Raw genomic sequence first — 25,864 nt, 5'->3', positions numbered from 1 at the left:
GATTCGCGCGATCTTGAAGCGGATCGATGGTCGGGGCACACTTTGGTCTACGTGTAGTTCTTGATGAAAACAGCGCTACGAAGATATGCAAAACCAAGTATGCAAGTATGCAAAACCAACTCGCCCGCATCAAGCTTCTGCTACTACGTGCAGTATACGAGCGACGAAGAAAGCGCAGCGCACGACCGTGTTCGCGCCGTCTTCGTCGCTCTGCCGTCGTTCTACCAAAACACGTGGGCGATAATTTGTGCCACCGCGTTATCGATGTCAGCAGTGTACTTGCAGGAAGCATTGCCAGTGTGCCCGCTTGACCTCAGGGCATAAGCTATTCGATTATTTCGTGACTATAGTCTTCGATGGCTTCGGCAAACAATTTTACGTTTCCTTTTCCGTTTCTGTAAACATTCGGCGGGTCACTCATTATTTCAGGGCCGCCTGGCTTTCGAAGACCGGGTGAAGCTGCACCAGGAAGTGATGAACTGCCGGCGCACCCTGGTGGATAGCGGCCTGCTCAACAAGCCCGAGGTGGCCACGCTTGGACTCTTCAGGAGCACCCTGAGGAGGTGAGCCTATATGTCGCAAACGGAGGACGTTGACTGCAGGGCACTCCTAAAGTGACAGTAATTTGATACAAGTGTAGACCGAATAGCGAGAGTTGTTTTCGTATGTGTGCAGAAACACACGGGACCTTTCTCTTTCCAAAAGTAAAATGTTATTATCTGAATAGTATACATATACCAACAACAAATGGCGCTTCAGATGTGTCAGTAGTTTGTGATATGACGTTGATGATGATGATGAGTGGATTCTCATTTGTAACGCGACGGCTGCACGTTCCACTATACTCAAGCGTAGTATTCAAATTCTTAAGCGACTTTAAAACATCCACTCCTATGTTAAGCTCGTGGCTGCACTTAACAGTCGCAAATTTAACTTCCCCGTGAATAAAAAGATTCGTTAGCCAAAAGAATACCGCGTCACCCTGCGTAAATGTTCTTCGAAAATTGCGTTGTGCTTCTGTGTATACATCTATAATCGAATTCTTACTTTTCCTGTTACTTTTGGATCCCACATGTAGGTCTTTCGAATAACGACGTAACTTAAAACACGTGCTACATGGCCGCTCAGGTTTGTGTTTGCCAAGAGACCTATGACGGTTGTCAAAGTATACGTGGCCCAGAACTTATGTGACAGGAGCTCATCTAGCATTGCGCGGCAGTGCTGCGGTGATGATCTGAATATGTCGAAGGTTGAGGACAAAGGCGCTGCCCTTTATCCAGAGCATTGTTGGCGGGAGCAATAGAGGCCCCACTTGCGCATTGGCTGAAATGAACTGCGGGCGCGAGAGCGTTCAGGTCTCCATACTTTATACAAAGCTTTGGCTTGGTATCCTAATCGTTGACTCTGCAGTGAATACGGGGAATACCAATGGCAATATAACTCGGCCCTCCGCGCATCGCCGTTGCCGTATACGCCTTCCTGCAGAATGACCGTGGACCGGACCAAGCTCGACGAAGCAACGGCCGACAACTGCGTATACACTACAAAGCATTACGCTTGCAAGCGTTCCTTTCTTTTTTTTTGCAACTAATGCATCGAGCAGGCCACCTGAGAAGCTCCTCGAAGGGAATGAGATAAGGGCGTCCATGGAGTTTGCCGCGGCGAAACGGGGCTAACCACGTGCGAGAACATGGGAACTGAAGAGTTCCCTCATCCTCAACGTGCCGGCCGTAGTGGTTGTCGCGATCGGAACACCAACCGCCGTTTTGGGTGGCAGTACTCGAGGCTTTTTCTTTGAGATGCCCCGTACACGTTTCCGAATGCAGGCTGAACAGGAATCGACTGGACAAGCTCCGCCAGGAGTACAGCTCGGAAGGCTACAAGTCGTACCAGCACACCTACTGGGCCTTCAGCAAGACACCCATTGGACAGAGCTTCCTGGTCATGGCCGATGCACAGGGGGAGAGCACAGCCATCAAGGTCTTCACGTCCATACTCATCTTCTCCGGACTTCTCGAAGAAGGTGAGCGGCGTGGCTTCTGCCCTTCTCGTTTTTTTTTTCTCTTTTCCTTCGCGGAATGACAACACTCGAGTCCATCCGCGAGCGGCGACGTCATCCGGCGAGTCTTGTCTACTGCGCAGAGGACACCGAGTGGCACGGTCAGCGGGATCTGATCCAGCTGGCGCAGTCCATCATCGAGTGCTGCATGGCGCGGGAAGTGCTGCTCAACGAACTCTTCATACAGCTGATCAAGCAGACCACAGACCACCCAGGTGAGTAGGCCGAGCTGACGATCGGCGAAGTGCATGCGTAAATACCGTTAAAGAGTCATGTGACCGGAGCAGCGAACGTTGTCGTCTGCTGCCGCACCGTGCAGACCCCAACAGCCGCGTGAACGTGCGCCACTGGCAGCTGCTGTCGCTGCTGTGCAGCGTGGCGGCGCCGACGGACCGACGCATTCTGGGATACCTGCACGCGCATCTGCGGCACTGCGCCATGGACGTCGTCACCGAGGAGGGCCAGTTCGCGCAGTTCGCGCTGAAGGTACGCGTCCCTGGTTGACGTTTGGTGCTTGGGCTGGCGATCGAGGGTTGGCTGCAAAGGCGTACCACCTTCGGGGGTATGGCGTGAGAGAGAGAGAGAGAAGGGAAGACGGAAAGGCAGGGAGGTTAACCAGACTGAGTCCTGTTTGCTACCCTACACATGGGGAGGGGGATGGGGAGTGAAAGAGGGAGAGAGAGAACAGAGGTGTAGGATGTCTATAGTCGGGCACTCAAGTCTGTTGCACTCAGGTAGCGAAAAAGCGCTCGAACTGCTTTCTGGGCCAGTGAACTGTGAGGCCAGGGTCCCAAGATCTTCGCTTCCGTAAATGGCCTGTCATCCAGTCTATTCAAGGAACACTGGAGAGTCTCACGTTGATTATTGAAGCGAGAACAGTGGCACAGAAGGTGATTGATGGTCTCTTCACACTTGCACTTGGCGCACATTGGGTATGGCGTGAAATTTCTGCAGTGCTAAGCACTTAAGTGTGGAAAGAAAGGTCAAAAAAGGACGAAGGAAGAAGGATTGCGAAAGGACAAGAGAATGTGCTGTCCTCTTGCAATCCTTGTTCCTTCATGCTTTTTTTACCTTTCTTTCCGCACTTCAGTGCTTAGCGCTGCAGAAATATCTGCGCCATGGACCTAAACCAACTCGCCCACATCGCTATTCTTATTCAGGACCTTCGGGGAAACGCGCATTCGCTTAGTGCGAAATGCCCTCGGGCTCTGGCACTCGACCACGTATGCGCACTAGACTCTAACGTCGTGTACCTTCTGCACATTTTTTTTTTTTGCATGCTCGTTTTTGAGACACGTTGTTCCCCTTCCGAAGACCAACCGCGGCTAGTAAGTTACACGAACATCTTTACAACACATATCGGACGACGTGTCGGACAGGTGGCTGCTCGAATTGTCAGAACTTGCAGGTGCCTCGGACGTATATTGTTCGACGTCCGCCTGGTACGACCGTTGGCTTTACGATCGGATGTTGTCTTTTCTCTACGCATGCGTTTCTCGCCCTGTTGCTGCCCGTCCCTTATCGTCCGCTCCCTCGCTCTCTCGCGCATGCGCAGTGCCTGATGCGCACCCTGGAGACCCGCGGCCGGCGGTGGCCCCCGTCCCGAGACGAGGTGTCGTGCACCACGCGGCGACACCCCTGCCGATCCAAGGTGCACTTCCTCGACGGCCAGGTGCAGAACGTCGACTTCGACCCCTGCGTGTCGGCTGGAGAGGTGAGCGAGGGGACCCGCTGACATATATGTGTGGGAATTCATTCGATCCTCGGAACGTTCGGCGTAGAACGTGCACCAGAAGTATTATTCTTGGTAGAACCAGCGAAATCGTGCACGCAACGCAAGTAGTAGTAGTAGTAGTAGTAGTAGTAGTAGTAGTAGTAGTACAGAGTACGCAATGCTGTAGAGCCATGTGTCCTTCCGACAACTACCTCTTCTTTTACGTACTCTTCTCGGTCGCACACGTTTGCAAGACATCTTCGAGCTCATGCAACAAGCAGCAACCCTTACACCTTTCTCGGCCGTTCAGGGCCTGTTGATAGGTTTCATTTCGCTTTCTCTTGCCAAAAACGACGTACAGCGTCGAAAAATGAAAGTGCAAGAGCACCAAAAGATACGTCGAACACATGCAAGCACAGCGCCATGTACATATATTCCATGTGTCTTGTCGTGGTGTTCTTGTGCCCTTTACACGCTCTAGATTACTTTTCGCAAGACGAACAAACAAACGATTAAGCCCATTTCCTCACTCCCGTCGGCTTCTATTTTGTCAAGGCCATCATCCATCAATGGTCCGCAAGGGATTTTAATCAATATTCTCCAGATTTCGCCACCATTGGCCGTCAGTTGGAAACATTTTGTATGCGGCAGGCTGTAGTCGGTAACGCAGTACACGTTGTCAAAGATTGGAGGGCCCTTTTTTGCCAACTCATCGTCCTTTGGTACGCAGAAGCAACTTTATTCGATCTGATCCTACTGTCCGCCATACACTTCCGCAGATGCTGACCATGCTCAAAGCGCGCATCAACCTGAGGACGACAGCCGAAGGATATGCGATCTACGAGGTCATCGGACCGACCGGTACGTTCCTCCATGTGTGTGTGTCTTCACTGCCAAAGCACTAAAGTCTAAATGTACCAAGTTTGAGTGTCCGTAACGTGCACGTGGAATGGGCAATGCTCTGTGCACAATTTCAATTGTTCTTGTGAACAGGCTAAGAGAAATATGTTAAAATGATATGGTATTTATATATTTCAAGAACTGACGATCAGATATGAAATGTTTCATGGTCGTGTCATAATTAGCGTAATCGTAGTTAAAGGTAAAAAAAATTGGGGAACTTAAAGGAAGAGTGAAGCGCGGTTGTACCAGAACCAACAATATGTCGCCGCCATCCTACATATATCGTCGTCGTCAACTTCTTTGAAAGAAACAGCTTAGCTGGAAATTGGGTTTTGATCCTGCCCGGTCGCACATATATCTACTGTCGTTTTATCACATGAACTGAATGCATAATAAAAAATTGTTACCGCGTATATTCGTGGTTGAAGTAATCTACTCCCCCTTCAAGCAACCCCGCTGACAAGCTGGAATTGGGCTATCTGCCATACAAAATTATTATAATCCGCTTTCCACAAAATAAGTTACCTGACATTTAACCAGGAAGTTGTGACTTAAAAAGTACATCCAGCACCTGCCGTTCTCATATTTTCTCTTTTTTTCTTAGAGCGAGCCATGCTGCCTGAGGAGAAGATGGCCGACGCAATGTCCAAGTGGGAACGCTGGGCTCAAAGCCAGCAGGGCACCGCGAAAGCCAACAAGCAACAGTACTTCCTTTTCAAGGTATGCTGCGAATACAACTGACTTCGCATGCCTCAATAGCTTCTTCTTAGTTGCCTGTATAGACACGATGCGGGGAGGTTCTTTTGCAAACAGAAACATTGTACTTAATCATCGCATTCCGCGCTCCTGCCCTCTCACAGAAACACCTACTGCTCGACGCCTACATGGACTTGAGTGATCCCGTGGAGGAAGAGCTGCTATTCCATCAGCTTGTCTACAACATCCGCCTGGACAGGTTCCCGGTGACGGAACACGAAGCCGTGAGTGGACACTTTCGCAAGAACATTGTGTTTCTGCAAATAGGGTTTTCACAGTGGAAAGTCGCCCACTGCTGGTGACTCGACTCTGGCACAGGTGCCTCGAATATAAAGTCCGAGTATTAGACAGTACTTCTTTCCGGTCGTGGTAGTGGTGATGGTGGGTTGGGGTGGGTGGGGGGAGGTGCACGCTGCGTCAGCTGCTGCTCTGTGCAGTCGGTTGAAGCACAGTTTTAGTAGACTGCATAGAGAGAGTGTACAGTGAAGGAAGAGTTCCGTAAAGGAAAATATATGGCAAATCTCTGTCAAGGCCCTTTGATTCTGAAGTGAGGAGTTAAAGCACCATCAAGTGACAACTTTAACGAGTTAACTCACCCACTATCAAGGCAACGTCAAGCCCTCGACTCCTTGTACGTTCAATCAACCGGCTTCCTTTCAAGCTCTAGATATCATTATTATTCGAGCGTAAGTCATTTATAAAGCCAGATGACAATTCGGACTCAAATATTCGCCATTTAAGGGCGTTTGCAAGGACCCGACGGAAGCAGGTCGAGTCGGCTTGTCGGGCTGGAATTGGCCTGTCGAGTTCGTGTAAACGCTAGCCGCTCGGGCTGAACGAGTGTCAAGTCGGGCTGAGTCAGCCCGACTGCATGGGGTATCGGTTGACCCAACCCGACCCGCTTGAAGCATGCGCGTAAACGCAGACGGGTCGAGCCCCCCAGTGCTGAAACTTGCGCGGGACCCCTGTGACGTCGCAGTTTATGCGCCGGCAGCGGGGAAAGGTATTAGGACACGGCTACGACAAGGCACTGTGCAGTGCAACCTAATCGTAACGATAAAAACCAATGAAGTCGAGCCGTTGCAGACTGCATACGGGAACCGGAAGCCCGGTGCGAACGTGTTGATGTCTCGGTTCGACGCTGCGTGTCGCTGTTGTCCACACTCGTCAGAAGTGAGTTGATGTAAACGCGGTCACGTCGAGCTCGGTCATTCCGATTTCTGACTCGACCCACACACGTCGTGTTCTTGTAAACGTAGCTAGTGAAATCAAAGTGTCGAGTTGTATATCGTTGCTTAGTTTCGTTTTCTTCTGCCTTTCTCCTTCCATAGCATTTCTCTTTCTCCTTTCCCCCTTACTTTGCCGGGCAAAATGTGGGTGAATGCTTTCACGATAGCCGACCCGTTTCCTCTTGGATAAAGAGCTCGCCTTATACTTCTTGTAGAAGTTCGAGCATGTTTAAAATTATTATCTGGACGTTATTTTACTGTCTAGATAGCGTAAGGGGACAAATAATGAAAATGAACGAAAGTTGTACAGTTCAAACTTTAAGTCGTATGCAAGTTGCTCAGCAAACATCAAACGTCATCTTTTGGCGAGCGCTGCAGAGACTCACCCGTTGTCCTAACTGGAGCAGCTGTTTGCTGCTAATGCCACCCTCTGTTCTTCATGTTGCTTTGGTTGCCGCGGCCACCAAATGATTTTAAACGTGTGTGTGTTGTTGGTGCTACCAGGTCACCCTGTGCGCCCTCAAGGCTCAACTGGACTACGGGGACTTCCGAGAGGCAATTGTTGACTATAGGCAAGTCACCTCTGAGTTTGGGTTTTCACCCTTACTCTGCAAGTTAATTTTGTCGGCACGGTTCGTAGTGTTTCTTCAATTGCTGCTGTTGCCTCCGAGATTTTAATGCGCACTTTGACCTCTTCTTCCGCCTAATTTTGACTTTCGCATTATTGGACATGGCACACAAACTGCTTCAGAAAACATGGCACAAATGAGTGCAAACACAAAGTATAATTTGCCATCGCCAGTAACTTCTGCTTGATAACACATCTCAGAGGCTCATATGACACATAATAGGCTTCATACAAGAGGTTTCACGAGCCATTGCAAGCGCTAATTGCGACCGCTAGCGAATTCGCGACTGAGGCGAGAGCCATGACGATAATAATGCTGTCAAAGCAACCAGCAAACTGTAAACATGCATGGCACTATTCTGAGACTTTTATGTGAATGCGAAAGAGACGGTCGTGAGACGGGAAGGTTTTGCTCGAACTTCTGGTCGCGACTGTTGCTGCGAAGTGAAGGCTTGACGCCTGTACCTAGTGACCGGATAAACAACGAGAAGTGCAGATTTTCATTATAACGTGGAATCACGGAGCGCTGGCGAGATTTCACGACCACTGAGACCGAAGCGGTGGCTACGCCCAAACGACTGGACGTGAATCTTTCTTTGTCTCTGCTTGCAGAAAAGTGATGGCCCAGTGTCTTCCGATGCGGCTGCTCAAAATGATATCGGCCGACCACGTGGTGACGCAGCACCAGGCTTTGGCCGGCATGAATGTGCAGGAGAGCAAACGCGCCTTCCTCGCCTTGCTCCAGTCGTGGCCCCTGCACCGGGCCACCATCTTCGAGGTCACGGTCAGTGTCACGTGGGCGTCTTCTGTCCGAACGCGGCCACAGTCTGTTCAGTCTTACTGTAGTACTATAGCGCCCAACAGACGTTCGGCGCTATAGTACTTCAGTAATATGCACCAACTAGCCCAACAAAAAGTTCTGCTGTTCAGTCTTGATGCGGATAGGAGTGCAGTCGAAGGGTCAACAGAACGGCACCCTGTCGCGAATCTCGTGATCAAACGCCGTCACGTGGTATCTCCCCGGATCGCCTTACAAGGGCGTCAGTCAGAACTGCTGCCCAGCAGAAGGCGCTAACGGCTTTCTAGTCCGGACAGGCAGCCATTGGAAGCTGACCCCTGCAGCAGCGTTCAACGCTACAATCCTAGCGAGTATAGCTAGCTCAGAAGGGATCTCTACAGTTGGCGACAACCTAGGTATGCCGAGGCAGACCTCTAAATTTAGGGAAGGGATTGTACGACGAGGAACAAAGGCAAGAAGGCGCGTGTACTGTTTTACTTTCTCGCCTCGTCCCTCGTTGCACGCGCCTTTTTCGTAAAACAAACTGATACCAACTCGCCCAGCTCGTTGCTCTTCGGAAAAGATGTACATTGCTGCCCAACCCTAGGAAAACTATTACAGATGTGCCATCTGTGACGTCACGGTAGAGGCGAACTTTCAAATCCCGCCTACCACCGTGTGGGCGTCTCTCGGAAGCCTCGTTTTCGATCGCAGAGAGAGGCACAGGGGACAGTTTCAGTGCGGTTTTGTGGGCGGAGCTCGTGCTGAATTCTTCATAGGTTTCACCTAAAGCAGTTTATATTTAAGGCCAACTGCAACAAAATTTCACTTTTGGCTAAATTTGTTATAAATTAGTAGTGTAATACCATCAAAGCAATCTAGACAAAACAGCGGAACTTGTAGTTGCGTAGTTTTTCCGTTAACCGCCTTTAAGAGGAAGGTCGAGCTCGCCGGCTTGCATCTACATAGGTGGGAAAGGGAAAATCGTTTTTCTCGGAAACCACTGCGCTGAATTTGATGAGATTCTTAAACTAAGGTTTTTACGCGATCCAAAGTTTCGTTGAAGTATTTCTTTAAGAGGCAGATGACCAGGGGTCTATATTACTAACGGAATAGGTTCCTTAAATATCTCAAACTAGGCTTTCTTTACGCGATCCAAAATGTCGTTGCAGTATGACTTTAAGATGACTACAGATCACCAGCGGCCTATTAATAACGGAATAACTTTGGAGCGATGGCAAATACACTGCAGGGAAGCAAAATATTCGGTGGATTCACGGGATAGAAAAAAGTTTTGCAGGGGGCACAGTGGTTTCAGTTGATGCAAAGCGGGGTAGTTGAAAACATCTCGAGGCCGAGGGCCTTTGTTCTGCGATGTACATTGATTGCGTCGTGGATGGTGGTGGTGGTGAATCGAAGGTTGTGAGAAGCTTTACCATCTAGCTTTGGCGATATAGCTTCAGTGATTAAATGCATGGGCGTCCGTAAGTCGCAAATGCATGCCCGTGAACCTGTCAGTGTTCGGGCAGTTTAGAGGCCGCTTCGCTCAGCCGTTTCTGTTTATAACCGCGGCGCATTATAAACACGCGCGTGCGTGCTGTTTCGATCTCAGAGGATGAACCATAGACTACCGAGCTCGTGGTCCTGTATCGGTCTTATTTTCTTTTTATTTCACTTACTTCCAGCAATCCTACACATCGTCCTGGCCCAAGACACTGTGGTTCGCTGTGGACCAGGCAGGCGTACACTTGCTTGAACTGCGCACCAGGGTGAGAACGACATCTTCGCGATGGTTCTCAATGAAAAGCATAATTTTTCATTGTTATTTATACTGTGCCTTTTCTGTATAATCTCATATTAACCTCCTTTATGTAGCCTCTCTCCTCTATAATGTATACTTTGAGGGTACTGTACATAAATAAATAAACTGGATAACATTTCTCAAACGAACACTGAAAAGCAGTACTTCAGTTATCTAGACTGATTCATTCATTCATTCATTCATTCATTCATTCATTCATTCATTCATTCATTCATTCATTCATTCATGATAGCTCAAATGTCCCGAGAATCGGGACATCACATGAGGGGTGGTCCGCAAAGAAAAAGAACGGCGGGTCGGGGTGAGGGTGGCGCGACTTTGTTTCGAAACGAGAAATGTCGGTGACGAGGGCTATGTTAGAAGGAACGTTATTCCAATCTCAGGCTGTGCGCAAAGAGAGGGGTAGAGAGAGAGAGAATGTTGATATGTAGTGGAATGGACTTGTGCTGGACACACATCAGTGGGATGTGGGAAAAAAGTGCACTGAATTGATGGCTTGGTTACCTGGCAGCAGCGAACGAGGAAAAAAGCACTTTCTTAAAGTACTGTTTCGAAACCCTAGTTTTGTTCATTTGATGTGGAAATTTATAAATTTATAAATTATAATTTATAGATTCGCGTCCAAGACCTCGGCACATGTACGTCATTGTGACGTCACAGATTTCAAGGCGTTGTGTTTGGGCGGTTTTGTTGTTTTGGCTGCTGGTAGAGTTCTCGGAACGCTTTAGGTCGAGTCTTTGGTTCCTTTAGAGTGCAGTGTAATCTCTTTTACCGCTGAAGAGAGCGCATGGTTGCTGTCGAAAGCCGTGTGACGTCACGACGAGCTGGTTCAGGAACTTCAGCACGACGTCGCCACCTGTCTTCCGTATTTTTTATATGTTCTGATTTGCCAAGGCTATGGACGTTTTGCTATTCCGCAAGCGCAGTTTGCTAGTACAGCTGAACCTAATATTTATATTTAGGTTCCATGTGATCTGTATAAGCACTATGCGAGCAGTGTTAAAATAATCATAAACATTTCAGCATGTATGTGATACCTTATCGTGTAAGTATCCGAGAGACTTCGAACAGTTTTAAGTCTCTACGAGACACTCTTTCCGTGTCCTGTTCTAAGGTCTCGACTTCTTTTTTTGTCTTTCAGAATGTATTGTGTGCCTGTGAATACGAGAGCATCATAAACTACAGCCCATCCCTGAACAGTCTCATGATTGTCACTGGAGGTGGCAAGAAGGGTGCCAAGTACATATTCACTACCAATCAGGTATGCACACTGTCAGACTTCCCTTGTGACACTGTCACACGTCGTGTGTGCGCCATGAATGTCTCGATTCTCGGCTTATAAATTTGAGACGGGGCCATCTCTATAACGGAGGTATGAGAAATGCGGAAATTCTGTCATTACGACAGCTGCACTGGATCGATTCCAATGAAGTTTGTTGCATCATAGAGCGAAAGCAAAATTTGATACTGATTGTAGCAAGTTGAATAATGCCTCAAACTATTTTACAAATACTGCCTGAAAATCAAGAAATTTCATTGAAATCGAAGCGCAGCTTACAATTTGGCCATTCCACCAATAGCAGGTATCCCAATAATGTTACCTGTGTGCCTTACATCGTCTAAAGCGTATGAAGTGTCGCCAAGACGGCGGAAAGTTAAAGAGGCGGAGATGCCATGGCCTATACTTTTACAATGCCTGCCCTAACCCCGAAAAGCGTGTGGGCCAATGGCCCACTGCGACATTGCCATGCATCTTATCTCTCTCATTGCTAGAGCGCAGACAACTTTTGCCGTGCGCTGGCTCCGTCCCTTTGCTGCCATCATAAAGTTTCCTACAGAATTCACTAGAGGGAGCTCTGACGCTAGTGTCTACGCTAGTGTCTGGCGCTAGTCTCGGTCGATTTAGGCACCACTGGCCTCCTTGAAGCCCTTGGGTTCAGCGAGAGCAGGGGAAAAGCAAACATGTCCGCAATAGGGATTAGTAAGAGGCGATTGGAAGATTCTTGGAAGAAAAGTAGGGAAACGACAAAAACGGAGACGTACAAAAGCAAAGTTCGCAATAGGTGGTCAGAAAATTTGGTTGTGGGAGTTCATATTGGGTTTTTTTTTTCTTTACTTTTTTTAACCTAGGTAGGACATTAGGCCGTGTAATAGCAAGAGTTTGGTGGCGCAACCCACCGCCCCGTTCCAAAGGGGACGCTCATAACATCCGTCCATCTATCCTACGAGACGGTTGAGCCAGCACGGGAATGCTGTGTAGTACACGGATTTTGCCTAAACTTCATCCTTGTGGTTTCGAACGGCTCTGCGACTTGGTAAATCGGCCATTTTCAGAAAATCGTCGTGTTATAGATACAGCAATTAGCTTCTGGGTGAACTGCGCGAGGGCGGAACAAGAAAGGAAACAAACACGACCGCAACAATTTACATTTATTGCGAATGCATTCATGCGTATAGAAAGCGAAGAAAAACATGGTTGCTTGGAAATTTAGAAAGCTGAAGGGTAATAATAACGTGACAAGAACTTCTGAATCCACAAACAGAATTATTAGACAAATCCATCTATTATACCCGTCATTCCCACGATAAGTAACTGATCACAGCACCACAGTCCCCTCCTGTGATTTTAATAGCAAACTCTATGCTCTTATTTAGATGTGCTAGCTGTCACTGGCAAGGCGTTCTATTCCGGGCATTGTCGAATTCCGCCAGATTGGTAAGTTCTGTAATGGTGGCATCTTGAACCAATCAGAGAAGCCGTAGCAGCCTTCTGGGCCATTCAGAGCTGATAAATTGCTGAATTCGACAGTGCCCAGAATCGCAGCCAAGGTTTTGTCATTATACGCTACCTCAAATGAGCTTATTCTCGCCCCGCGTGAGTGGCGCCCTCAGAGACTACAGCAATGCGTGGTTTATGTGGCAGGCACATCAGTACTACATAGGAGGATGTGGTCACCCCCCTCCAATACGATATGCCTTGCTCTTAACATGATTTGGGCTCGCGTGTAACCGACTTCCACTTTGCAGGCGTTGCAGATCGCCGGCCTCATCAAAGACTACACGAACGTGCTCCAGATGAAGCGAAAGCCCACCGAGAGAATGTGGCACACGCCGCATATCAGTGCCGATGCGAGCGCCGCCGCCGCCCAGGAAGGGCCGGGCGGTGCCACCCAGCAGCAGGACGCGACTCCGCAGGGGTCGGAGCCGCCGCCACCGCCACCGCCGCCGCCACCGCCCGTGGCTACCCGGCCAGTCAGCATCCTCTACAAACCGCCTCCGCCATTGCTAGTCGGCGAGGATTTTGTCTAAGCAATTTCAGAGCCACAAGCAAGCAGTTCGGCGTATATACATATGTGTACTACTGCGCGCAAAACTGCTCAGTTTCCAACGAATTCAGTTGGCTACGATTCCAAAGAGCGGGCGAGACGCCGATTTCTATGTCGTTGCGGTGCTGTGTAAAGAAAAAAACCCGGTCAGTCCCCGACTTCGGGTCGTCGGAGGGGGGCTCCGGTTTACGGAAACACCTCAAGCACAAGCCACCGTGGCTGGCTCGCAAAAATCGCGAATCGGGCATGCCCTGTGGGCTGACCTGTGGGAGTACCTATGGGTACCTAGGACCTAGGGGGGATACGACACACCCTGCGAGATGTGTAAATAGGTGTAATCGTGGGGTTAGTTTAGGTCAGATGCGGGAAAAAAGTGAAGTAGATTTCTGTCTCTGAGCGGAAGAAGCGCAAAAAAGAAAACTCCCAGGACATAACCGCGAGGGATTCGAACTACGTACCTATCTTCTCGTCGGAAGTAACATGCCTTTCAGTGGAACCGTAGCAGAAGGAATGCGCAGCGGCTTCGGGTGCGGGAGAAAATGTCTGAGCGCGCACCTCTGAGATCCGGGAGAGGGCTGCATGTGTCCGCGATCTCTGAGGTCATTGCACGTTACTGGATCTAGCCCTGCCAATGAAATCTGATATGCCATATATACCGCATGTCCAGTAATCTCGTTTAACCAACCATATGTGTTCCGTATGCCATCTCATACGATCATACGAGATCATTGGTTATGAGGATATGTGACGCAGAGTCATTTGTCACTACTTTTGTTGCTGTGGCGGCGCTGGATCCTCTCGTTTCAGTTTGAGTGCGCGTCCAAATATGCCGTCGAGGGTATGGCGCATGTCTTGACGAAAGGGAAATTTATGTTCAAATTCCACTCGATCGACTTCAATGGTTCACGTTGAGAGTTTTGGTTTGACGTGCTGCTGCTATCCTCATGCCGAGATGTTACTGTCGAATTCTGCAGTGTTTGCGTTTCAGCCAATCAGAAAGGGCGTAGTTAGTTAGACCCCCCCCCCCCTTATGTCCAGTCAGAGCAGGAAATTAAGAGTCTGCTGCCTGGTGGAATTCGACTCTTTTGAGTACTACTTTTGGTGACGTCATAGGATAGTAGCGCACGCACATACTTCGATGTTTGACTGTTTTCTGCTTACGTCATGGCCTAAAAACTTGTGATGAAATACTGATACGATGAATGTCTTGCTCATAATTTTCTTCGAGAAGAGTCGTATAACGACACTATGTACACTGGCAAGTAAAAGTTTGGAGTCGACAGAATCGGTAAAATATTTTTTCCAAGTATTACTCTGCAACCTGAAACTCCTGAAAGACATTGCATAGGTATAATGCGGACATTTAGCCTGTACCACTTGATTTTAGTCAATGTAGCCAGGCTACGAAGCAAAAATATTCTTTTCGTGGCACTGTTGGTCTGCAAACGTTTGCTTGCGAGTGCACGTTTTACGTTGCAAACAACTTTCGCTTTAAACACATCAGAAGATGACATCGGAGCTACTACTCCTAGCCACGTTTTGGCACTGCACGTAAGGTAACTGTAGCACATACGCTAGGCTTAAGTTTCGAGTGACAACTGTTTTATCTCCAGTGAGACGAGCCCCGAACAGATACATAACACACCCCGTACAGCGCTTGCGCAGTATAGTAATCGGTCGATCCTAGCACTGACATTCAGTTAGATGTAAGTGCTGGTCCACCCCACCGCTGCCACCAGTTATGAGGCGTTGGTCGATTCCACTGCTGCCATCCAGTTGTAAAGGGTCTCGAGGACCATTCCCACAGGACGTATGCGGAGGTCACAACTTCGTAATCGGAACTCCAAGATAACGAGACTTTTTAAATATACCTTCTGAAGAAAACGCGTGGCACTGAGTTTCTGTGATCAGAAATCAGTCAGCGTTCTTGATCATCGTGGGTGAGGGGAAGCTGCTAAGTGTATCAGCTGCACAGGTGTTCAGAGGTAACGGCGATTAATTGCGAGTTACATGCCTGCCTCTACTGCGTCTCCAAAAGAAACATCGCTGAAGTCGAGCTCCGGAAAAGTTACCCTTGTACACACAGTCATTCGAATATCAACAAGCCTTTTACTAAAGGTACTATAGGCGCACGTCATGCCAGCATGACGTTTCAAATGGTCGACCTGACAGAAGGCGCAAAAAACTTTCACTGCCCTACAAAATGAACTTCCACACATGTGAAAAAAACATTTACTCTGTTGCACAGCATCGTCTAAGATATTTTACAGTTTAGCTCGTGTTGGGGTGACGTTATATCGTTCGTGGCTCACGCGTTATAAAGGCTTTGCTTCTGCGCTTTGCCGCTTGGAGCGTGTCAACTCTCAAGTCAGTAGAATTGAGTGGGGCCAGAATTCTGTACCGCATACTTCCAAATGAAAGGGGAATTGAATTATTTTTTAATCTTGTAGGACAATATCAACTAAAGATACTCCAGATAAAAAGACCCGACCATCCGATCTTCCTCAAGCTACACACACAACATCGCCGAATAATTTTGTGCCACAAGAACGAAAAGTTGTCCTTCTAAAGTTTCTCTTTCACGTCGTGGTTTCCATAGCAACAGCTCAGTAGAGGAACTTTCTATTCAAAAAAAATTTTTCTTCTAGTCTCGTTTTTTTTTTTTTCAGATGTGCCCCGTCGTGCAAAATTATTTTTCATCTCAAGCCTTTTCACACTCATCCCTTCTTGTGCGTCCTTAGGTAAACGTAGTTCACAACAGCGCAAAACTGGAAGTCCCGCTGTTTAGATGTATCTTTCTTTTTTCAGTCACTAATTCCGCAGCCGTATTTAGCCTCGAATAATTGTTTCTTATTTCAACTAGCACGTGACTGCCACTGCAAATTTTATGCTCAAGAAGCATCCATGTAGAAGTCTGGAATGCATATACACATAGGTTTTAAAATATAGGGATGGTGCCCGAACGGAGAAAGGCCAAACGGCTTACTTTCTCGTTGCACTAACCTTAAGGTATTTCCTACGTTCCTGGGACGAAAGTGCTCTTCTGCACGGAAATTTGTGAGCGCATTGCTATCTCTTGGTGGCTCAACTTTCTTGGCAAGTGCTTCTCAACCAAGAGTGCGTCGAAATGTAAATAGTACGCTAATTGCGAGTAATTGCTTTTTTTTACTTTTATGAACGATGAGAATGGCAACTTGCCCTGCAGTTAGAGCCTCTCGCCAGAAGGCATGTTCAACCTGGTTCAATATGACAGGGAACACGTCATGTACGTAACAAAAAGAGAAGGCAAAAAAAGCTTTATTAAGCAGTTGGTTGTTGAATGCAATAGCGTATTGCCTAATTGTCGTCTGTGGGGTGAGTCGCAAATATGGCTACAAGTTGTGGCTAACGCTGCTTTTTCTTAGTTTTTATTCGTAGTGTTGTAAAAGCTGGCGCCCGGAGCTTGGAGTTGCTGCGCACATTAAGTACGCCACTGGTGCTTGTGTCAAGATTTCAATGTGGCTCTGAGTAGAAAATTATCAGATTGCTGGTGACGTAGTTGACGTGCTAAAATGACCAGAAAGCTGTCAGGTCCGCAGAGTGCAATTTTCGGGTAACATTACTTTCTTCAGCCATACCACTGAAAGACAGATTCATCCCATATACCCGTGACCACGTCTTTATGGTGTAATGAACAAAGTTCTTGTGTAATGATGGTCGTAAAAGCCATTAAACAGTGAACAATCTTCAAAAGTCGAGGGAACGTATAGTTGAAGTCGCCATTTTTTGGTATTCGAGTTTGAATAGATGGGCTTTGTTTCCGGTAGGTGCAATACTCGGTGTAATGTTCCATTTCGAACATGTAGCTATACTGCTGACTCACCCCGCAAGTGTAGCCGGGATTTGCACGAGTATTTCTCTGCCGGAACACCAAGTGTTCTCTGCCACATTGAACCCAACCGTAGACGAGACTTGCGTGCAAGGTTGCTCGAACAAACTAGCCACCGCAACGTTTGAAACGTAGATAATGTCTTGGTCTAATTCCATGTATAACGTTGACCTTTGTGAAAGCAAACTGAACTGAACAGCGCGCCTGTTGGCGTCACCTTCTGGTATAGCTGCGTTCGATCATCCGCCTGCAGGAATGTTTGTTCTTTGCGAGAAAGATTCAAAGTTGCGACATTTCTTGAGGCTGTCCGGTGGTGCCAGTTCGTTCAAGCAATCGCACCCAATTCTTGTACGCGGCGTATTCAATATTTAGCGGTGTCTCGCTGGCTTGAAGTAATAAACGATGACACAGAAGTGGGAGAATTAGATTTTCATATCAGCACAGTACGTAGCACATGGCAGTGACTCACAAAGCGCAAACAGTGACGGCTCTCTCTCGAGAGCACCTTAGAAAAGTCTTCAGCGTGCACATTCAGTGGAGTTTCTAAATGTCCGAATCAGTAGGATAATCTCTGGAACGCCGTCGAACGCTTTTGTAAGCGTATAGCTACGAGTCTTGTGGTTTCATTTTCTATACGACGCCATTGCAGTACCGGCTAGTAGGAGTGAGGAACAGCGTTGCGCAGAGCTGTCCTCGGACACGCGATACGCTGGTTTCGTTAGAAGTTCCAGGGCGTTTCTCCAGCTGTAACACTCTAGGTTCATGTTCAGCTTTCTGACTTTGGGCGGAGTCGTAGCGAAGGTCGCGAATTATTTCGCAGTTTACGGTTGTGCAAGTGCGGGCGAGGGGAGGGGAGATTACATTTCATTTTGTAGGGCAGTCATCTTGCGGTGTTCCGGTAGATTGTTTTCTGCACCAAGTATACTCGTCTTCTTGTGGGTAGCCCTTAGCTATGTATAGTTTAGTTGTATAGTCTCATGCATGCGGTAGGTTTGATGCATTTTTTTCATGACGGACTTCGCGGTGTCACATCGTCGTAGCATAATTTCATTACGCGTCATCTTACAATTACTCAAGGACGGCGGAGATTTAAACCTTCGAATCAATAACTGTGCCAAAAAAAGAAATATCTCATCGACATTGCGCCAAATTACGGGACACGCGGACTTGAATAGTGGAAACGTGAACACAACTCGAAAACTGCACACACGTTTGGACAAATGAGCAAAAGCTCGTAGGCAAAGTGTCCAGTTACTCGTACAGGTCTTCATTTGCTTGACTCCGCACCAGTCTGGCAAGGCTAAGCGTGATGTGTCTAGTTCAACCTTACGGCTGAGCGTACAGCACTGGCAAGCACCAAAACTATAACCTGCTGCAATTCCTCTTGGTTCAGCTTCGTGCAACTAGGTGGCGCACCTTGTATGACTCTATATACTTTTGTCCGTTATTTTCCCGGTGTCCACGGGGTTACGAACAGCTTGATGCAACCAGGCACGTTGGTACGCAGTATTTTCGATCATTGTGTCATCAGAAGTTATACCCCGCACTGCACCTAACTCGGACATCTACGGTCACATTTCTATTTTTGTGCGGCGATGTGAGAACTCGTCGCACAAGAAGTTCCAACAGCTTTGCTCTGTACCTTTTATCTCCTCAAGTCAGTCTTACAACGCTTTACGCTTAGGTATTGAAAGTGACGATGGAAAACATTTTCGAAATAATTGTTTACCCTTCTTTGTCATTTCGTTTCTCCAAGTCTAGTGTACTAGTGTGCGTATTTAGGGGCGTACAAGTACAATGTACACTAATATGTTACATTTTAGTTGACTATCAATCAATTCACAAGATTTAGGGTGCGTTTGTCTCTTTCTTACGTTCGTTAAATGGACATTGGGTTCGTACCGAACATGTAGAACTCACCGAATGATGTCCGGTGATGAATTTTACGTAGAACCATTTGAGATGTCTCACAGCATATGGAAGGTATGGAATTTCCTAGATTCCCCTTATACTCACGCATATGTAAGATACAGATAAACTGCAGTATACATTCTACAGACCTCACGCTGCCACGTTGTACATCTTCAATTATTGTTTGCAAATTTTAAATAGTACGAGAAGTATCGTTCAAATGCAAAAAGCTTTGCTTTTTTGGCATCTGTCCTAAAAGCGACAAACCCTGCTATTCAGTGAATATGAAGTGGGTCAGCAGTGTTCGTGTAGGTCTTCGTGCAACAATTTGTCAAACACCCGTGAAACCGAAATACTCGGAACGAAAGTCCTTAAGTGCATGTCAGTTCTCGATATTAAGATTATTCATCTGCATCTCTGCGAGCATTATCGTTATTTTAGTGCAGCGTCCAACTTTGCAAGGGCAGACTTCTTTTTCTGTCTTCACCACGATATATACTCGTAGCTTGCACGTCAGTCTTTCCGACGCTGGGGAGATCAGCTTTTGGCAGACCGAAGCCATTAACGAATGATTTATTGCTCAAGTCTTACAGGAGGTGCTGCGCGAATAACAACCTGTATAGTATCCATCTTTTTTCCCTTCCGAGCATATCAACACAACATTTACTCACCAAGAAATTAAAAAAAAACGACATATGCCAAGTATTTATCCGCGATGTTTGATGTTTGATCCGTAAGATGATTATATACATTCCAGTGCCACAGCTTATGTGTCGAAAGGTTGTGAGACTGAACTCTTTTTGTCTTCGGTTTTAATATAAATGCACTTATTCTAGCTTTGTCATTAGATGGCTCGAAGGAAAAACTCCCAAGAAATTTAGACGGCGTTTTATTCTTCTTGGTTTTGATGGAACAGATGTGATATTTCTTGCCGCCATTCGATTGAAATTCAGTTACCCCGTACGCCCATTTCCTGCATGACACAACCAAGAAACTGCTTCTAGAAAAGTTTAACTATAGAAGCGAATGCGTACATAAAGGCTTCCAGGTGGGATGTGCAGTATATACTCGCAGATATAACTTTACACTAACCGCGCCGTTTTATTTATACGAAGATCTACGTCTGGGTGTTTCGTTGTAGTCGACGGATTCGTCGTACGAGTAAATCTCTTCCGTTGCAGAATGCCGGAATTTATTTTCGTGATAGATGTATCCACGAGAGTTGCTTCACTCCTGTTCCATGCTCGATCCAACGTTCACCCTCTCCAGTTACCCCGCGGAATTTTAGAATATTCGTGTAGCGTCGCGATTGTATCGTTATCTCGAGTGTTTTTTTTTTTTCATCTTCAAATCCGCAGTATTTTCTTATCAGGACTGTTGTTGTGAGTGAGTCGCTTCGGCGAAGCAAGATAGCGCGTAGCTCCCGCACGAAGCACCTGTGTGACGTCACTGTCGCCTGACACTTATCGCGCTACCTGTTGTCGTATGTCGTTGTGCGCACTATCGGAACCGTACGCTAGATAAAATAATGATAAGAAAATGCTTTCAGTGTGCGTGTGTTTTGTATGCCTCCCTCGGGCCTCCGATACGCATTTCTCGTCAGAGTTAATTATTGGTTAATGTCCTCTGTGTGTGGGCGTAAGCCGCTGAAGAGACCACGCAGTGTCATAACCAGGGAGGTCACAGAAATACATTTTGAAGTGTTTTAATTGTGAGATTATAGAGTCGTGCTCGATGAATTGAAACTACTCGTTTGTACTGAAGCTCCCATAGACGCGAAATTTTTCATTGACTAAATTGTTTCATTGAAACAGGCGCCCTATTGGCAACACTTTTCTTTTGAAAAGAATTACTGCACACCTGACAGATTGTCAAGATGCTTTTTCTGGGCGTATTTTCCATCTATTCCTATCTGCGCCGCTTGTGTGGTAGCCCCGTGAATTAATATTTCGCTAAAAGAGACGTTACATCGGCCATTTTTTTAACCCTGTAAAGTAACAGAAATATTGAAACTAAATGGGTCCAACGATATGGTCTTTTCCTGTGTGTTTTTCTGTGTATTACTGTGGGGTGTTTAATTTTCCTATTGTTTATTCTGCTACATTTGCACATTCATTAGGTCGTGCTTGCAAATAGCTACAAGTTGTCTTTTTATTGTTTTTGGTATATGGTTGGCTGGCCTTAATCAGACGTTCATTCAAGCCTTTTGTCTGGCCTTCCTTGGTTTCTGATGCATGGCAAACCAGTATGCAATTAATTAAATGTATATGACCCAGTATATTCTTGTTTAGCGGCTGTGTTGATTAATGACTATACTGGGGGCTTTTTAAAAATCAAATTGCATTGTTTTCTTATTTAGCCACTTTTTAAATTATTTATTTGAGGATCGTCAACTACGGTAACTAGGAGAATATTATTTCAGTGGTAGAACGTGCAGCACTGGTTTAAGTATCGTGTTTTGTGTTTTTTTCATTAGGCTTACGTTCTACGCGTGCTTCCTTTGACGCCATCTGGCGCCTGGTTAAAAACGTGAAGTTAATGCGCCCTATAGTTACAAACACTTCGATTACCCTGTGCTGCTTGGGTTCTGTGACAGCTGCTGGCCTCTTTGGCAGCTAACTACCCCTACTAACCCGTAGTTTGCCATAACTATTACTGTGCGCAGTGTAGTATCTCAGTTACATCAACTTCCAGTTTCGGTGGTAACGACGCCTGCTGTACCATTCTCTTATTTAAAAAATGGGATCTAGAGGAAACACATGTAAAAATCCTGTGTTAGTTGTTGTACATATATTTATTCTGTCCTCTTTCACTGAGCACACGAGCAAAAAAAAAAAAACATTCGTCGTGCGGTGTTTGGGAGTTGGGAAAACCGGGTCTAGAACAGCACGAATGCACGACTACGTCTCTGCAAATCAGCTCTCGTTTGCTGTCACAGAAAAGTTCGGTGTCACAGATAAGTTCCGTGTCGTGTTTTTGCAAACGACGGAATACGAAAGAAATACTCACGCTTTTTATTGTAAAAAAAGAACAGAAAGCACCAATTTCGTCAAAGTGCGACGGGGAGAAGGGTACCGGGAAGTGTCGAGAGTTGAACTGGTGTCGGATGCTGCAGTATATATTTGACAAAAGCATGCTCACTTTGGTCTGGTGAAAGAAACAAAATGTGTTCACGACTTTTTACGAAGAGCTTTGACATGGTTGTTGATGTTTTCTTTCTTATTCTTCTGTACATAACTACTAGTATTGAAGCGGCAACGGTACACGACAATATAATGATACACCTAAACTTCGATATCATATTTATTGTCGCGTTGTCTATCGAGAACCCGCTCCCGACGTAGATGAAGTTGAATGTATTCGAAACGGCCACAGATGCACTGATACTCACGTGTAGGCATTTCTTTTTTTCGTGCAACGCAAACTTTAGCGCTTTAGCAGCTGTCAGCAGGGTTTTATGCGCAGTTCTTAAAAAAACAAAAACTTTATGCGGTATTTGTGCTTAGGTGCGATATGTATTTGTTTCTGTTCGTAACACGGCAACGCTTTAGCGCCGTCACATTGAATTATAACTGAACAGAGCATGCGGCCGCCATATTTGAAGCGTGATTGGCTGCACTTTTTCAAAGAAACATGAAGAGTTACTGGTTGGTTGCGTGTACCTAAAATTGAAACAGTGCCGAAATGGAACGGAAGGTAAAAAGGGACGACGCACAGTACAGACGACACGGTGCAGACGACATTTGTTGCAGGCCTCGTAATGTGGACAACACACAGTGTTGTTTGTCGTCTGCTTCTTCGTTCCCTCCTGTTTCTCCGCTGTTGAAACCAACGCAATCGATTGCCACCAAAATTTCGCGCGACGCGGAGCGTTACGTCACCTGACAGCGGGGGCGCTCTGAGTAGTTTCGGGTAGGGGGCTGCTTGAAGTCTATTTTCTTTAGAGCGCCATCTTGGAAACCCCAAATGATCTGCATTTTGCCTCGAGACCATACATGGCGGTGCCGCTGTCGAGTTTGGAGTGTTCCGTTCTTCACGCTCCGATCTTCAATTTGTGGCTCGAAAATGCACGAGACGTTTTGCTCGTTGACCAAAGAAAAACTTGACTGCGCATAACAAACCTGACGACGGACGCTAGAGTCACGCCACCGGTATATTTCTTCAACGGTGTTAGAAGGGTTGCACCTAAGCGACAACAGCTCAAACTGCGTCGTTCCGCTCTGGATGTGCAAAATGTTAGTGACGCACTGTGCTTGCTATGGCATCGTCACCAAACCGCTGTTTACTGTTTACTGTGTGTTTTATCACTGTGCGCGCAATGACAAATGCGGTAGGGGGCGCTTATGTCGAACGCTTGTGCGAGGGTCACGCTTTGTTCGTGGCTGTACGTATTATCAGCATAAATTCAAACGTGAATGATTTCGAAACTACTATTAATGCGGTGTTCCGTTTCAACGTTCACCTGCATTTGTAACAGTGGCTTAATTCTGGCACTTAAACGTACAAGAGTCAGAACTACTTTATGCTAAGGAAAAATCTGCAGAGCGATTAAACCTAACATGCGTTCTGATCAGTTATTCTCCGTTCGCGTTTCAATTTATGCCTATGGTACGTGGATACTAACAAGCTGCGTTCTTCGGGACCGGTTTGAACGAGTGAAGCCTCTCCCGGAAGACTTTATGCAATCTTGCTCAGTGTGCGGCTGTGGGTATACTTGCAGTTGGCTTTGTTTGTAGGAGGAGTGTTTATCATCCAATGAAAAGCTGTTGGCCAGCGATCTTATTATGCAGGTTTATCCTTTGTTCGATTGTCCTTGTGTCTCTTACGCCAGTTTTACGTACAGTCGGCGTCAGAATTTTGCGGATGCAAGATCAGAGAAAACGAATTCCAGTGCAGTTTGTGACCGTACAACATCATGGGGTTGGCATATGCTAGTACAGGCTCGAGGTCCGTATAATAGGTCATGTGCCCAGGCTGCTGAAATATTCAGCTTTTTCTTTCTCGGATCACGTGATCCGTAAAATTTTGACGCCGGTTGTAAATTCGCAACTATACCTTAAGTTATTGCGCCATAGATACTTAATCTATTTTTGACAAGTTGTCGCTGTTCAATATGATTTCGAATTTTTCTTTATTGTCTTTTCAATCTTCTTTAGACATTTGTGCGTAGTAGTGTCTCTTTATTATTATTTCGTTGTATTGTGTTTGTAGCTTGGTCACAGAGAAAAAAAAAGTGTCGCCGAAGCTCATTGATAGACGGTCACGTGTAGCATCTGGGAAGGTTTTGGCATTGCATTGCTAATCGCTCAGATTTTCTTGTTTGTTTTTCTTTTGCGATGTTGTACTGTAGGCATACCGCGCCATTGTGGTGTCCCTAGTGTTCTAGAACTGTCACGTAGTGCGCTATCTACGCTTGCTCTTATCGTGTAGGCGCAGAACAGTACATAGAGATATTGCGTCAAACGGCGTCAATCATAATGGCCTCGTCAGTGCCCACAGCAGAGTCGCAGCGCTGTAGATCGGTCACACGTCGAAATTAGCGACACTATCGCAAAGTTCAGTAACATGCGATAATTTTTTAGTGGGAACACACCCACTAAATATTTCTTCTGCTAGATAGCGCATTTACATCACAGAAGCCGGATTGCTTCAACAAGCGGACATTACTTATTGCAGGGCGAGGTTATCTGATTGGCAAAGATTCACTGAACAACTTTGCTATTCGTATTCACTTTAGTGAAAACGTTCCATTTACGCAAAATTGATATCGATAAGCGATGAAGTAGCATCCTTTTAGCAGAAAGCATGTGCTTATCACCAGTGGCGTAGCAACAGGGGGAGGGGGGGTGCCGTGGGCCCCGGGTGCAAGGGGCCAGCGGTGGGGGAGGGGGGGTGGATGTCATATACCTCATACGTCTGAAGACACCCCTCTTTCCGCGGGCTACACCCGGGGAGGGGGGGGGGGGGTGACAGAAGACCTATGGGCCCCGGGTGCCAGACGACCTAGCTACGCCACTGCTTATCACCAATTTCGAGAAACACGTCCTAAATTTCTCTGGTTATATGCAGTCACCGTAATTCCGTGTCCACTCTGTGCGAAAGCACATTTCTACGAAGACTTGTTTGCTAAATCGCAGATGCCTTCCGTGTAGTCGCGAATCGGCTCCCTATACGCTGGCTGTCAGCCTGCATCGACGTGTATGTCTGTCACGTTGCTCTGTTTTCCTAATTGCCGGGGAGAGAGATTTGATAATTTCCGTACTGTTCTGCGCCTGCGCGCAACTGCAGAGCGGCCGGACTCTGGGCCGTCTTGCGGAAAAACGAAACTATAGCCCCCATCTTGAAGACAGACGCGTGACGCGGAGGTGGCCTTCTCTCCACAGCCTCTTGCAAAGTGTTAACAGCCACCGGTCGTAAAGCTATGTTATGCGCATCGACGAGCGTTTCTGGGAGAACTTATTCCGTCGGGCTAGCTGATTATAAGCATTCGTATTGCTCGCATTAGAGCGAAGAAACTAAACCTCGCATAAACACCAACAGTTAAGCGCAAAACACAAACTCTCGACTGCCAACCGTTTTATTCCAGTGAACGATAAAATGCCACTGCCGTAATTACTACGCAGTGGACTCAGCCAAAGGACACATCTAATGAATTGATCCTGATATATTTTTATCGTGCACAGAATATTTTATGACAGGACATATTTTGGCGTTCGGAATTAGCTCTCTTTATGGTATCATCGTCGGAAACACAATCAGGAAGAGGAGATTACCATTATTAAACATCCTTGTTATCGAGGAAAACGTATGCGCGCAAGATCGCGGCATGCTGCATAGCTAGTAGGGCAGTGACGTCTGGTGGTTCACGCG

At 46.8% G+C, this 25,864-nt stretch overlaps 1 protein-coding gene across 2 annotated transcripts in view; it reads left to right on the top strand.

Annotated features, from left to right (window-relative positions):
- Positions 1-24,025, top strand: part of Myo81F (Myosin 81F) — a 128,520-nt gene extending 104,495 nt beyond the window's left edge. The window contains exons 32-44 of one of the 2 annotated variants that reach the window (XM_070527328.1): positions 430-563; positions 1,827-2,023; positions 2,143-2,274; positions 2,379-2,545; positions 3,615-3,773; positions 4,553-4,634; positions 5,281-5,396; positions 5,537-5,656; positions 7,166-7,233; positions 7,902-8,073; positions 9,753-9,836; positions 11,075-11,150; positions 12,917-24,025. In XM_070527328.1, the coding sequence (XP_070383429.1) occupies positions 430-563; positions 1,827-2,023; positions 2,143-2,274; positions 2,379-2,545; positions 3,615-3,773; positions 4,553-4,634; positions 5,281-5,396; positions 5,537-5,656; positions 7,166-7,233; positions 7,902-8,073; positions 9,753-9,836; positions 11,075-11,150; positions 12,917-13,611 (2,202 nt within the window). In that variant the 3' untranslated portion in view covers positions 13,612-24,025. Of the gene's footprint in view, positions 1-429; positions 564-1,826; positions 2,024-2,142; positions 2,275-2,378; positions 2,546-3,614; positions 3,774-4,552; positions 4,635-5,280; positions 5,397-5,536; positions 5,657-7,165; positions 7,234-7,901; positions 8,074-9,752; positions 9,837-11,030; positions 11,151-12,916 lie in introns of both variants that reach the window. The other variant, XM_070527329.1, reaches the window with a different exon arrangement.
- The last annotated feature ends 1,839 nt before the right edge of the window (positions 24,026-25,864 follow it).

Source organism: Dermacentor albipictus, chromosome 10, assembly GCF_038994185.2.
Source record: "Dermacentor albipictus isolate Rhodes 1998 colony chromosome 10, USDA_Dalb.pri_finalv2, whole genome shotgun sequence".
NCBI classification, from domain to species: Eukaryota; Metazoa; Arthropoda; class Arachnida; order Ixodida; family Ixodidae; genus Dermacentor; species Dermacentor albipictus.
Note: the sequence above shows the minus strand (reverse complement) of the source record. Positions and strands in the feature narration are given on the sequence as shown.